The sequence below is a fragment of the Myxine glutinosa genome, chromosome 1 (assembly GCF_964187855.1).
Source record: "Myxine glutinosa chromosome 1, kmMyxGlut1.1, whole genome shotgun sequence".
Taxonomy (NCBI): Eukaryota; Metazoa; Chordata; class Myxini; order Myxiniformes; family Myxinidae; genus Myxine; species Myxine glutinosa.
The window spans coordinates 390,473,943-390,490,201 of NC_136261.1; the positions used below are offsets into that span (position 1 = coordinate 390,473,943).

The 16,259-nt window shown below is 45.9% G+C and overlaps 1 protein-coding gene across 2 annotated transcripts in view; it reads left to right on the forward strand.

The window, feature by feature from the left end:
- The window catches only part of LOC137416538 (uncharacterized), a 67,166-nt gene that overhangs the window by 36,021 nt on the left and 14,886 nt on the right, over positions 1–16,259 (forward strand). For both annotated transcript variants that reach the window (XM_068102160.2, XM_068102166.2), the window contains one exon: positions 7,980–8,196. In XM_068102160.2, the coding sequence (XP_067958261.2) occupies positions 7,980–8,196 (217 nt within the window). The remainder of the gene's footprint in view (positions 1–7,979; positions 8,197–16,259) is intronic.

Consider the following 16,259-nt stretch of genomic DNA (forward strand, 5'->3'; position numbering starts at 1 on the left):
CTTCCGCCATCTGCTAGAGGGCCGTGCGTTCACGGCCTTCGTCGACCACAAGCCACTGGTGTTCGCGATGGGCAAGGTTGCCGAGCCATGGTCGGCCCGGCAGCAGCGTCACCTCTCGGCCGTGTCCGAATACACGACGGACATCCGGCACGTCGCGGGGAAGGACAACCCAGTGTTGGATTGCCTTTCCCGGTCCGTTGCCCATGCGGTCCACTTCGGCATCGACTATGCCCGGATGGCGGCGGACCAGGCCGCCGACCCCGACATCCAGGCCTTGCGGACCGCCGTTATGGGCCTCCGCGTCACCGAGGTGCCGTTCAACGGCGCAGGCACGGCCCTCTGGTGCGACGTCTCCCTCGGGCGGCCTCGCCCCATCGTGCCCGCGGGCTGGCAGTGCCGGATTTTCGACTCCATCCACGGCCTGTCCCATCCGGGCACGAGGGCCTCCCAGAGGTTGATCGCCGACAAGTTTGTCTGGCATGGCCTCCGGAAGGCCGTCCGCGGCTGGGCAACGACGTGCCTCGCATGCCAGCGCGCGAAGGTGCACCGACACACCCAGGCCACATTGGCCCCGTTTGCGGTCCCGGAACGTCGGTTTGACCACGTGCACGTGGACCTGGTGGGACCTCCGCCCCCCTCGCGGGGTTTCACCCATGTCCTGACCATGATGGACCGCACCATCCGGTGGCCGGAGGCCGTGCCTTTGGCGTCAACGACGGCGGCGGATGTCGCGCAGGCGTTCATCGCCACCTGGGTCACCCGGTTCGGCGCCCCCTCAGACATCTCGTCCGACCGCGGCCCCCAGTTTACCTCGGAGCTCTGGGGGGGGCGGTTGCGCGGGGGCTCGGGGTCCAGCTGCACCGCACCACGGCCTACCACCCCCAGGCTAACGGCCTGTGCGAGCGGTTCCACCGCTCGGTGAAGGCCGTGCTCCGGGCCACCCTCCGTGACGGTGGCTGGGTCGACAGGCTCCCCTGGGTCCTGCTGGGCCTCCGGACGGCGCCCAAGGAGGACCTGCGCGCATCCGCGGCGGAGTTGGTCTTTGGACAACCGCTGCGGGTGCCGGGCGAGTTCCTCCCCGACCCCACGGCACCTTGGTCTCCACGCTGCAGGAGACCACCCGGAGGTTCGCACCGATGCCGACGGCGCACCACGGGCACCCACCCACACACGTCGCCCCGGAGCTTCGCACTGCGGAGTATGTCTTCGTCCGGCACGACGCCCACCGGACACCACTGCGGCCCCCGTACGACGGGCCTTTCCACGTGCTGGAGACCGGGGTGAAATACTTCACCTTGGACATCGGTGGTACTCCCGACCACGTCTCGGTGGATCGACTCAAGCCAGCCCACCTCGACGTGAACCACCCACCGCCGGTGGCTCGGCCCCCGCGTCGGGGCCGCCCCCCGGCGGGCGGACCCCCGGCACCGCCCAGCACCGCCGACATGCCGCCTCCCGGGCCGGCACCCATCCCGGGTACAGCCGGGGGCATCCCAGCTGGCATCCCTGCACCCCAGACGCCGCCGGTCGCCAGAGGGCGCTTCGGCCGGGTCATCCGTTTGCCCCGCAAACCGGCCCTCCAGGTGCGCGGGAATTCTGGGGGGGTGCGTGTGGCGGACACGAAAGCCCACTGGCGTGGTGACATCATTCCGCGCACCAAGTGGGCGGCGGCCATGCCCGAGGGGTAGGCGTGGCCTCAGGATATACACTGGGCTCGCAGCCCGGAGCGCGCCATTGCTACAGTGACGTCTTGTCAATAAAGACACTTTTGTTTAACTGCGTTGTCCGCTTCCTCCTTGGTAGCAAGTCGCGCGCGTAGCACCACGCTTCAACATGATATTTAAAAAAGTTAGGTGTGCGCTCTACCGAGTGCCTTTCTAGTTAAAGCTAGAACCAAACTCTCTGCTTCCCAGCAGCAGAGGCCTGAACCAGGATTATCCTGTTGGTTTGGAGCAGGGATGTAGTTGCTTCGAAATCAGTTTGTGATTATGATTAGTCGAGATGCAACAAATCAGGACTTGTCGGTAGAGGTGAGGTTTTGCTGTACTCTGCCGAGCCTTTATTTGTTTCCTTTTGTTCTTTCATCCATAATCCCATCACTGTCCATCTCTTCAAGGCCCCAAATACCACGTGACCAGCATTGCAAAAAACACACCTCGTATCGTCTGTGTGGATTATTATGCAAACTCGAAACTTGACAATTCCTCACGAATATTTAAGTGTCGTTACATCGGTCTGCCTGACGACTCAAACAGTCACTGAAAAATGTAACGAGCATCGGATGTCGTGCGTGCCTCAGGACAGCAAAATGAGGGCCTGCCAAGTCGGAAAAACCAACAGGATCATCTCATGATGGAAGTAATTTATCAATCGAACAAATTGTTGGTTTCAACTCTGCCACCTGCTACAACAAGAACACCTGCACCTGCACCTGTTCCTGTTGCCAAAACTTGTGCCTGGGCATATCTTGTGCCTAAGGAGGCTGACGATCTGGAAATTTACTCCGGTATTCATATTCACCCGCATGTGCACCTGTTTCATCATCTGGTTCGTTCATCTGATGCGGGATATTTACATCACCGGTTCAGATATACTCACGGTGAAGTTTTCCACCTTCGGATTTGAGTGTTGCCATGACTTGAGACAAGTTAAGAAGTCGAGGTTGGATCAGTTAGTGCCATATAAAGAGTGTGTTGAACCTTTCTTGATATGGCTGGCAGCATTGCGTACAGATGTGTGCACTCGCCTCTGACCAGTCTAGGTTGGGTTTGAGTCCCGACCCAGCTATAAACGGTCATCCTGGTGTTTCACCGGTAGCCGAATTCGTCAAGGTGTGTGCCGTCATTAGTTGGTGGATGTTAAAGACCCCACATTGGCCTTTGCAAAGAGTAGGCGATCTATCGCCGGCACCATGGCCCAATTACAAAAATTCCTGCCCTACCTACTGCTGGGAAGGCAATGCCAGACCACCCAGTTTAACCCTTCCTCAGGTAGCTGCTTCAGCAGCACCAACGCTCTGTGACGGGTGTGGCACATCAGAGAGAGAGGTGGGCTATTAGTGAAGAGTATCTGAGCTATCGCCGGGTTATCAGTGAAGAGTATCTGAGCTATCGCCGGGTTATCAGTGAAGAGTATCTGAGCTATCGCCGGGTTATCAGTGAAGAGTATCTGAGCTATCGCCGGGTTATTAGTGAAGAGTAGGTGAGCTATCGCCGGGTTATCAGTGAAGAGTATCTGAGCTATCGCCGGGTTATCAGTGAAGAGTATCTGAGCTATCGCCGGGTTATCAGTGAAGAGTATCTGAGCTATCGCCGGGTTATCAGTGAAGAGTATCTGAGCTATCGCCGGGTTATCAGTGAAGAGTATCTGAGCTATCACCGTGTTATCAGTGAAGAGTATCTGAGCTATCGCCGGGTTATCAGTGAAGAGTATCTGAGCTATCGCCGGGTTATCAGTGAAGAGTATCTGAGCTATCACCGGGTTATCAATGAAGAGTATCTGAGCTATCGCCGTGTTATCAGTGAAGAGTATCTGAGCTATCGCCGGGTTATCAGTGAAGAGTATCTGAGCTATCGCCGGGTTATCAGTGAAGAGTATCTGAGCTATCGCCGTGTTATCAGTGAAGAGTATCTGAGCTATCGCCGGGTTATCAGTGAAGAGTATCTGAGCTATCGCCGGGTTATCAGTGAAGAGTATCTGAGCTATCGCCGGGTTATAAGTGAAGAGTATCTGAGCTATCGCCGGGTTATCAGTGAAGAGTATCTGAGCTATCGCCGGGTTATTAGTGAAGAGTAGGTGGGCTATCGCCGGGTTATCAGTGAAGAGTAGGTGAGCTATCGCCGGGTTATCATTGAAGAGTATCTGAGCTATCGTCGGGTTATCAGTGAAGAGTATCTGAGCTATCGGCGGGTTATCAGTGAAGAGTATCTGTGCTATCGCCGGGTTATTAGTGAAGAGTAGGTGGGCTATCGCCGGGTTATTAGAGAAGAGTAGGTGGGCTATCGCCGGGTTATCAGTGAAGAGTAGGTGGGCTATCGCCGGGTTATTAGTGAAGAGTAGGTGAGCTATCGCCGGGTTATCAGTGAAGAGTAGGTGGGCTATCGCCGGGTTATCAGTGAAGAGTAGGTGGGCTATCGCCGGGTTATTAGTGAAGAGTAGGTGGGCTATCGCCGGGTTATCAGTGAAGAGTATCTGAGCTATCGCCGGGTTATCAGTGAAGAGTATCTGAGCTATCGCCGGGTTATCAGTGAAGAGTATCTGAGCTATCGGCGGGTTATCAGTGAAGAGTATCTGAGCTATCGCCGGGTTATCAGTGAAGAGTATCTGTGCTATCACCGGGTTATCAGTGAAGAGTATCTGTGCTATCACCGGGTTATCAGTGAAGAGTATCTGAGCTATCGCCGGGTTATCAGTGAAGAGTATCTGTGCTATCGCCGGGTTATCAGTGAAGAGTATCTGCTATCGCCGGGTTATCGGTGAAGTGTATCTGTGCTATCGCCGGGTTATCAGTGAAGAGTATCTGAGCTATCGCTGGGTTATCAGTGAAGAGTATCTGTGCTATCACCGGGTTATCAGTGAAGAGTATCTGTGCTATCACCGGGTTATCAGTGAAGAGTATCTGTGCTATCACCGGGTTATCAGTGAAGAGTATCTGTGCTATCACCGGGTTATCAGTGAAGAGTATCTGAGCTATAGCCAGGTTATCAGTGAAGAGTATCTGTGCTATCGCCGGGTTATCAGTGAAGAGTATCTGCTATCGCCGGGTTATCAGTGAAGAGTATCTTAGCTATCGCCGGGTTATCAGTGAAGAGTATCTGAGCTATCGCCGGGTTATCAGTGAAGAGTATCTGAGCTATCGGCGGGTTATCAGTGAAGAGTATCTGAGCTATCGCCGGGTTATCAGTGAAGAGTATCTGTGCTATCACCGGGTTATCAGTGAAGAGTATCTGTGCTATCACCGGGTTATCAGTGAAGAGTATCTTAGCTATCACCGGGTTATCAGCGAAGAGTATCTGTGCTATCGCCGGGTTATCAGTGAAGAGTATCTGTGCTATCGCCGGGTTATCAGTGAAGAGTATCTGCTATCGCCGGGTTATCGGTGAAGAGTATCTGTGCTATCGCCGGGTTATCAGTGAAGAGTATCTGTGCTATCGCCGGGGTTATCAGTGAAGAGTATCTTAGCTATCGCCGGGTTATCAGTGAAGAGTATCTGTGCTATCGGCGGGTTATCAGTGAAGAGTATCTGTGCTATCGCCGGGTTATCAATGAAGACCTATCTGACCTATCACCGGGTTATTAGTGAAGAGTATCTGAGCTATCGCCGGGTTATCAGTGAAGAGTATCTGAGCTATCGCCGGGTTATTAGTGAAGAGTATCTGAGCTATCTCCGGGTTATCAGTGAAGAGTAGCTGAGCTATCGCCGGGTTATCAGTGAAGACCTATCTGACCTATCACCGGGTTATTAGTGAAGAGTATCTGAGCTATCGCCGGGTTATCAGTGAAGATTAGGTGAGCTATCACCGGGTTATTAGTGAAGAGTAGCTGAGCTATCGCCCGGTTATGAGTGAAGATTAGGTGAGCTATCACCGGGTTATTAGTGAAGAAGTAGCTGAGCTATCGCCAGGTTATTAGTGAAGATTAGGTGAGCTATCACCGCGTTATTAGTGAAGAGTAGCTGGGCTATCGCCAGGTTATTAGTGAAGAGTAGCTGAGCTATCGCCAGGTTATGAGTGAAGATTAGGTGAGCTATCACCGGGTTATTCGTGAAGAGTAGCTGAGCTATCGCCAGGTTATTAGTGAAGAGTAGCTGAGCTATCATCAGGTTATTAGTGAAGATCAGGTGAGCTATCGCCGGGTTATTAGTGAAGATTAGCTGGGCTATCGCCAGGTTATTAGTGAAGATCAGGTGAGCTATCGCCGGGTTATTATTGAAGAGTAGCTGAGCTATCATCAGGTTATTAGTGAAGATTAGGTGAGCTATCATCGGGTTATTTGTGACGAGTAGCTGAGCTATCGCCAGGTTATTAGTGAAGATTAGGTGAACTATCGCCGGGTTATTAGTGAAGATGAGGTGATCTATCACCAGGTAATTGGTGAAGAAATGGTGAGCTATCACCGGGTTATGAGTGAAGAGTATCTGAGCTATCGCCAGGTTATTAGTGAAGATCAGGTGAGCTATCGCCGGGTTATTAGTGAAGAGTATCTGAGCTATCACCGGGTTATTAGTGAAGAGTAGCTGAGCTATCACCGGGTTATTAGTGAAGAGTAGCTGAGCTATCGCCAGGTTATTAGTGAAGATTAGGTGAGCTATCATCGGGTTATTAGTGAAGATTAGGTGAGCTATCACCGGGTTATGAGTGAAGATTAGCTGAGCTATCGCCAGGTTATTAGTGATGATCAGGTGAGCTATCGCCGGGTTATTAGTGAAGAGTAGCTGGGCTATCGCCAGGTTATTAGTGAAGATCAGGTGAGCTATCGCCGGGTTATTATTGAAGAGTAGCTGAGCTATCATCAGGTTATTAGTGAAGATTAGGTGAGCTATCATCGGGTTATTAGTGACGAGTAGCTGAGCTATCGCCAGGTTATTAGTGAAGATTAGGTGAACTATCGCCGGGTTATTAGTGAAGAGTAGCTGAGCTATCGCCATGTTATTAGTGAAGATGGGGTGAGCTATCGGCAGGTAATTGGTGAAGAAAAGGTGAGCTATCACCGGGTTATTAGTGAAGAAGTAGCTGAGCTATCGCCAGGTTATGAGTGAAGATTCGGTGAGCTATCACCGGGTTATGAGTGAAGAGTAGGTGGGCTATCGCCGGGTTATGAGTGAAGATTAGGTGAGCTATAACCGGGTTATGAGTGAAGATTAGTCGGGCTATCGCCGGGTTATGAGTGAAGATTAGGTGAGCTATAACCGGGTTATGAGTGAAGATTAGGTGAGCTATCACGGGTTATGAGTGAAGATTAGCTGAGCTATCGCCAGGTTATTAGTGATGATTAGGTGAGCTATCGCCGGGTTATGAGTGAAGATTAGGTGAGCTATCGCCAGGTAATTGGGGAAGAATAGGTGAGCTATCACCGGGTTATGAGTGAAGAGTATCTGAGCTATCGCCCGGTTATGAATGAAGAGTAGGTGGGCTATCGCCAGGTTTTTAGTGAAGATTAGGTGAGCTATCGCCAGGTAATTGGTGAAGAATAGGTGAGCTATCACCGGGTTATGAGTGAAGAGTAGCTGAGCTATCGCCATCAGGTAAAGTTATTAGCCAAGATGCGTAATTGCAAATACCTGCCTGGGCTGCGGGTAGCAAGTGAGTCTGGTCTTCTTCAAGGTTGTTTGACATCAGGTTACACTTGCACTGCTTGCTTCCTGATGCTGTGGTTGCTGTCTCATCAGGTGTTTTCTGTACCGTCAACATATTGAGCAGGTGTTTCGCATGTTTCATGTGAACGTCCTCCTTTGGATACAAAGGGCAAATAACTGTGTTATTCAGTAAATCTGAGGCATTCCTGGACTATAAGAGAATATAACACAGGTATGGTAACCACCAGTTACCATACCTTTCGTTCAAGTTGTCCACCAAGACAGACTGACACTATCTTTGACAAAGTGTCGTATCGCAGTGTTGTTCATTAAACTGGGGAAAAAAGCAGTAGCTGCCGCAGTGACTCTCTGGTCTTGATATCGTGTCATCCCAAATCCTGCAAACACCCAAGAAGGTCGATCTCCCACCTTTGTTAAGATGATTTCTTAACGACTCGGGCTCTTAAAAAAAAAAAATTTTTTTAAAGAGTTGTTTTTGCCGAGTTAAGATGCTTCGGGAAACATGTGGGCCCAGCCCAAACTTGCCGCTGTACACGAGACATCGGACCAGATGATCAATCATTTGACTCTATATTTTGCATAAATGTCAAAAGTAAGTGAACTCACCTGAACTTGGCACAGCACTCAGATGGATCCTTATTCTTCACCTCCCCTGACCTTACAGTAGTGTATCAACAGCCGGAGGGGATGAGCACGACGTGGATCTACCCATGCAATTCAACTCCCAGGGCCCCGCCGTGCCCTGCTGTGGCAACGGGGTCGCTTCGGGCGTCTCTCCCTGCGACAACGTGTTGCTGGCGACTCGGGGTCACTGCCCGGCAGACGTGACCAAAATGCCTTATCTTGGCGAGGTGTTCGGCCCGGCTCGAGAAAGACAGCAGGTGAGTTGGGGAAGGGGTACTTGATATGCATGGGGTTTCGACTTGAGCCTCTAATTATTAAACGAAGCTAGTTTCTCGACTCCTTTTACACCGGTTCCTTCTTTTTTTATTCCACCAATGTCGGATGAATTGCTTGCTTCATCATCTGAACCCTTTTATACCCAGCGTGATACATTCTGCTTACCTGTATGTTAACCTGATAAAGCTGTGGGCTTGCTGGAGTATTATTGCCTTGTACTTAGGGTGTCAGGGTAGTTCAACGTTGGCTTTCTGCCCTTTGAACTACCTGAAATTTGAACTACCTGAACTGTCCTTTGAACTACCTTATTGTGGGTTTGAGCCCACTTAAGACTAACTCCAATGCCTCTATTTCCCCCTGTTGTGCAAGAGATTTTTAGAGGTAACCCTACCTTTTCATAGGTAGCCTTTGATAAACTGCCCTGAGGACTGTATGCCTCATCAGGTGGATCATGCAGATTACCTGATCCGTGAACGGAGTTTTCCACACCTGTCTGTCGAATGTAAAAAAAAAATAGGCGTCTTCACCAAGCGCAGCCAGGTCCAAGTTGATTGGCGAGAGTCATCCGATTCCTTTCTGGGGATTGTCAGACCGTCCAACGAGAGCTTTCCTTAACCGATTGTTAACCACTATCAATTCTTCCACTTCAACTTGTTTGATATACTAGTGAGATACCCGTGCTACACACGGGTGGGAGGCCAGAAGCAAACAGGCAATGCAGATACGGCGAATGCTAAAGCATGAAACTAATTAATTCCACATTCCAGTAGCACCTTCAGTCGCACATCAGACATGGACAGCAAGTTAGTGAAGGACTTCCATGAAAAACGTACCCGTTCGCAAACAAATGGGTATGTTCATGTGTAGAAACATATCGATATCGATATCTCTTTTTTCATTCCAAACAACATATCTCCAATCACAAATTAATCACAAAATAAACTTTTAACAACATTGTTAATGTTTCCTTCATTGTGAAAACTACCAAGTCAACCTTTAAAAGGATTTTGAACCGATATGTGTTATGGCCTTGGCAAGATCGATGGAGACAGCGATCTGTTGGCTTGTACACCACCCAAATAGCTATGTGGAATTCTCTCATGTAGAGATTAAACTCATGTCGTTTGAACTTTGGCCAAGGTCATTATTTACTTTTAATGATGTTTATATACGAATCAAAAAGAAGATAATTGGTTTTGGGTCGTCCTTAGATCAGCATTTATTTAGGTCTTTGTCTGAGGTCACCGAGTCCGATCGGTGTAGCCGATCGGTGCAGCAGTGCAGCGATCAGTGCAGCCGTTTGTGCGGCACCCGGGAAAATAACGTTATGCGGGAGTCCAAACCTGAAAATTCTGGAGGCCAAAGCTGAAATTGGAAAAACAATATACTATATTTTACTCCACGGGATCCCAGGATTACCCACCCAAAATATCGTTGCGATTGGTTCAGCCGTTTTTGCGGTACCTTCAAACGGACGGACGGACGGACAGACAGACAGACAGACGGACAGATGGACGTACATCTGGTGAATTAAAGTAAGATTTTTTTTTGAAACTCCTGAAGGCTAAAATAGCTGCCAGGTCCTGCTCGGTTTACTACTACTTCTTTAACGGAGCCCAATTATGTACCAGATGGGTATATCCTGACGATCTAATAGCAAAATGGTAGTTCTTCTGAAAGTAGATCACTTTCCAGAAACTTCGGGTCAAATTCCTTCGAACCTGAAACTGCAAACTCTGGGATGCCACCACCAAGCCCTGAGCGAAGATCGTTTTGCAGAGCCTGCCATGTTTTTTTTGGATGTGACGTTAAGTCGGCTGTCACTTCTGCACTCGTGGATGTAAATACTTGAGGATACATAAAGGAAACATGTAAAATAAGCTAATGCGACGACATGATCGGCAATGACTGTCAATGAAAGGGGGTTTACCTGCACGTTTTAGCACAGAACCTGCAGTGACTGTCCAAAAGGCTCAACACTTTTGGTTTTGATGTCCCTCTGGTGATCCATTCAGGGCAGCACATCCATTTTGGTGCTTGGATCACAGGATTTTGCGTCCACCACAGACGACTGGACGTTGATGGACTAGTTCTCAGCACCACATGATCCTAGATGGTCTCCTCCAAGAGCCTCTTTCTTTGGCAGTGGTACTTTCAGCACCCTGTCCATCCTTGAGTGCAGAGAGGACTGCCAGCTTTATGTCACCCTGAGCATAGAGGCCTTTCGCAGACCACAATGGCAGTATCAAGTCCACCGAGGAACAGATCCATGACCACACAGCCGCTATCACACTACCTTTTTGTTGAGAAGACGCTCAATCAAGTTTTTTTTAAATTTTCAAGCACCCATGGCCGGGGATGCTCACAGTAATAATCTAACCTTTGGATGAACATTTTTGTGCAGGTGCACTCCAAATAATGTTGAAACTTCCATACGTTTTATCTCAACCGTTTCCCGAACATTAAGTAATTGGTTATGGAAGTTTGAATGGACTAAACACTTCAAGTATTATGGATCCAACACAGGAGTGATGAGCCAAATGACTTGTTCATGGGTAATTTTTCTAACGTTGTTATTTAATATATCCGCAAACTGTGAGGGGACAAATGAAAATGTTCACATGGGATGCAATCTCGATGCTCTATTGTTATCTTAAAGATACAATGAAATGTTTCTTTTTACAAAGGGTTGCAGATAGGATGGCCAGCTTAAAGAGATGACCTCCATGATGCGAGAAGACGTGACCTTTGTGGTGTTAAAATACATGACCTCTGTTGTGCTAAAGACATTTCCCTCATGATGCTTAAAGACATGTCCCTCATGATGCTTAAAAACATGTCCCTCATGATGCTTAAATACATGTCCCTCATGATGCTTAAATACATGACCCTCATGATGCTTAAATACATGTCCCTCATGATGCTTAAATACATGTCCCTCATGATGCTTAAATACATGTCCCTCATGATGCTTAAATACATGTCCCTCATGATGCTTAAATACATGTCCCTCATGATGCTTAAATACATGTCCCTCATGATGCTTAAAGACATGTCCCTCATGATGCTTAAAGACATGTCCCTCATGATGCTTAAAGACATGTCCCTCATGATGCTTAAAGACATGTCCCTCATGATGCTTAAATACATGACTCTCATGATGCTTAAATACATGTCCCTCATGATGCTTAAATACATGTCCCTCATGATGCTTAAATACATGTCCCTCATGATGCTTAAATACATGACTCTCATGATGCTTAAATACATGTCCCTCATGATGCTTAAATACATGTCCCTCATGATGCTTAAATACATGACTCTCATGATGCTTAAATACATGTCCCTCATGATGCTTAAATACATGTCCCTCATGATGCTTAAATACATGACCCTCATGATGCTTAAATACATGTCCCTCATTATGCTTAAATACATGTCCCTCATGATGCTTAATTACATGTCCCTCATGATGCTTAAAGACATGACTCTCATGGTGCTAAAATACATGTCCCTCATGGTGCTTAAATACATGTCCCTCATGATGCTTAAATACATGTCCCTCATGATGCTTAAATACATGTTCCTCATGATGCTTAAATACATGTACCTCATGATGCTTAAGTACATGTCCCTCATGATGCTTAAATACATGACTCTCATGATGCTTAAATACATGTCCCTCATAATGCTTAAATACATGTCCCTCATGATGCTTAAATACATGACCCTCATGATGCTTAAGTACATGTCCCTCATGATGCTTAAATACATGTCCCTCATGATGCTTAAATACATGTCCCTCATGATGCTTAAATACATGTTCCTCATGATGCTTAAATACATGTCCCTCATGATGCTTAAATACGTGTCCCTCATGATGCTTAAATACATGACTCTCATGATGCTTAAATACATGACCCTCATGATGCTTAAATACATGTCCCTCATGATGCTTAAATACACGTCCCTCATGATGCTTAAATACATGACCCTCATGATGCTTAAATACACGTCCCTCATGATGCTTAAATACATGATCCTCATGATGCTTAAATACACGTCCCTCATGCTGCTTAAATACACGTCCCTCATGATGCTTAAATACATGATTCTCATGATGCTGAAATACATGACCCTCATGATGCTGAAATACATGTCCCTCATGATGCTTAAATACACGTCCCTCATGATGCTTAAATACATGACCCTCATGATGCTTAAATACATGACCCTCATGATGCTTAAATACACGTCCCTCATGATGCTTAAATACATATCCCTCATGATGCTTAAATACATGTCCCTCATGATGCTTAAAGACATGTCCCTCATGATGCTTAAATACATGTCCCTCATGATGCTTAAATACATGTCCCTCATGATGCTTAAATACATGTCCCTCATGATGCTTAAATACATGTCCCTCATGATGCTTAAATACATGTCCCTCATGATGCTTAAATACATGTCCCTCATGATGTTTAAATACATGTACCTCATGATGCTTAAGTACATGTACCTCATGATGCTTAAGTACATGTCCCTCATGATGCTTAAATACATGTCCCTCATGATGCTTAAATACATGTTCCTCATGATGCTTAAATACATGTACCTCATGATGCTTAAATACATGACCCTTATGATGCTTAAATACATGACCCTCATGATGCTTAAATACACGTCCCTCATGATGCTTAAATACACGTCCCTCATGATGCTTAAATACATGACCCTCATGATGCTTAAATACACGTCCCTCATGATGCTTAAATACACGTCCCTCATGATGCTTAAATACATGACCCTCATGATGCTTAAATACATGTCCCTCATGATGCTTAAATACACGTCCCTCATGATGCTTAAATACATGACCCTCATGATGCTTAAATACATGACCCTCATGATGCTTAAATACACGTCCCTCATGATGCTTAAATACATGTCCCTCATGATGCTTAAATACATGTCCCTCATGATGCTTAAAGACATGTTCCTCATTATGCTTAAATACATGTCCCTCATGATGCTTAAATACATGTTCCTCATGATGCTTAAATACATGTCCCTCATGATGCTTAAATACATGTGCCTCATGATGCTTAAATACATGACCCTCATGATGCTTAAATACATGACCCTCATGATGCTTAAATACATGTCCCTCATGATGCTTAAATACACGTCCCTCATGATGCTTAAATACATGACCCTCATGATGCTTAAATACACGTCCCTCATGATGCTTAAATACATGATCCTCATGATGCTTAAATACACGTCCCTCATGATGCTTAAATACACGTCCCTCATGATGCTTAAATAAATGATTCTCATGATGCTTAAATACATGACCCTCATGATGCTGAAATACATGTCCCTCATGATGCTTAAATACACGTCCCTCATGATGCTTAAATACATGACCCTCATGATGCTTAAATACATGACCCTCATGATGCTTAAATACCCGTCCCTCATGATGCTTAAATACATGTCCCTCATGATGCTTAAATACATGTCCCTCATGATGCTTAAAGACATGTCCCTCATGATGCTTAAATACATGTCCCTCATGATGCTTAAATACATGTCCCTCATGATGCTTAAATACATGTCCCTCGTGATGCTTAAATACATGTCCCTCATGAGGCTTAAATACATGTCCCTCATGATGCTTAAATACATGTCCCTCATGATGCTTAAATACATGAACCTCATGATGCTTAAGTACATGTACCTCATGATGCTTAAGTACATGTCCCTCATGATGCTTAAATACATGTCCCTCACGATGCTTAAATACATGTTCCTCATGATGCTTAAATACATGTCCCTCATGATGCTTAAATACATGTACCTCATGATGCTTAAATACATGACCCTTATGATGCTTAAATACATGACCCTCATGATGCTTAAATACACGTCCCTCATGATGCTTAAATACACGTCCCTCATGATGCTTAAATACATGACCCTCATGATGCTTAAATACACGTCCCTCATGATGCTTAAATACACGTCCCTCATGATGCTTAAATACATGACCCTCATGATGCTTAAATACATGTCCCTCATGATGCTTAAATACACGTCCCTCATGATGCTTAAATACATGACCCTCATGATGCTTAAATACATGACCCTCATGATGCTTAAATACATGTTCCTCATGATGCTTAAATACATGTCCCTCATGATGCTTAAATACATGTCCCTCATGATGCTTAAATACATGACCCTCATGATGCTTAAATACATGACCCTCATGATGCTTAAATACATGTCCCTCATGATGCTTAAATACACGTCCCTCATGATGCTTAAATACATGACCCTCATGATGCTTAAATACACGTCCCTCATGATGCTTAAATACATGATCCTCATGATGCTTAAATACACGTCCCTCATGATGCTTAAATACATGATTCTCATGATGCTTAAATACATGACCCTCATGATGCTGAAATACATGTCCCTCATGATGCTTAAATACACGTCCCTCATGATGCTTAAATACACGTCCCTCATGATGCTTAAATACATGACCCTCATGATGCTTAAATACATGACCCTCATGATGCTTTAATACCCGTCCCTCATGATGCTTAAATACATGTCCCTCATGATGCTTAAATACATGTCCCTCATGATGCTTAAATACATGTCCCTCATGATGCTTAAAGACATGTCCCTCATGATCCTTAAATACATGTCCCTCATGATGCTTAAATACATGTCCCTCATGATGCTTAAATACATGTCCCTCATGATGCTTAAATACATGTTCCTCATGATGCTTAAATACATGTCCCTCATGATGTTTAAATACATGTACCTCATGATGCTTAAGTACATGTACCTCATGATGCTTAAGTACATGTCCCTCATGATGCTTAAATACATGTCCCTCATGATGCTTAAATACATGTTCCTCATGATGCTTAAATACATGTCCCTCATGATGCTTAAATACATGTACGTCATGATGCTTAAATACATGACCCTTATGATGCTTAAATACATGACCCTCATGATGCTTAAATACACGTCCCTCATGATGCTTAAATACACGTCCCTCATGATGCTTAAATACATGACCCTCATGATGCTTAAATACACGTCCCTCATGATGCTTAAATACACGTCCCTCATGATGCTTAAATACATGACCCTCATGATGCTTAAATACATGTCCCTCATGATGCTTAAATACATGTCCCTCATGATGCTTAAATACATGACCCTCATGATGCTTAAATGCATGACCCTCATGATGCTGAAATACACGTCCCTCATGATGCTTAAATACATGTCCCTCATGATGCTTAAAGACATGTTCCTCATGATGCTTAAATACATGTCCCTCATGATGCTTAAAGACATGTTCCTCATGATGCTTAAATACGTGGCCCTCATGATGCTTAAATACATGTCCCTCATGATGCTTAAATACACGTCCCTCATGATGCTTAAATACACGTCCCTCATGATGCTTAAATACACGACCCTCATGATGCTTAAATACATGTCCCTCATGATGCTTAAATACACGTCCCTCATGATGCTTAAATACATGACCCTCATGATGCTTAAATACATGACCCTCATGCTTAAATACACGTCCCTCATGATGCTTAAATACATGTCCCTCATGATGCTTAAAGACATGTTCCTCATGATGCTTAAATACATGTCCCTCATGATGCTTAAAGACATGTTCCTCATGATGCTTAAATACATGTCCCTCATGATGCTTAAATACATGTCCCTCATGATGCTTAAATACATGTCCCTCATGATGCTTAAAGACATGTCCCTCATGATGCTTAAATACATGTCCCTCATGATGCTTAAATACATGTCCCTCATGATGCTTAAATACATGACCCTCATGATGCTTAAATACACGTCCCTCATGATGCTTAAATACACGTCCCTCATGATGCTTAAATACATGACCCTCATGATGCTTAAATACATGTCCCTCATGATGCTTAAATACACGTCCCTCATGATGCTTAAATACATG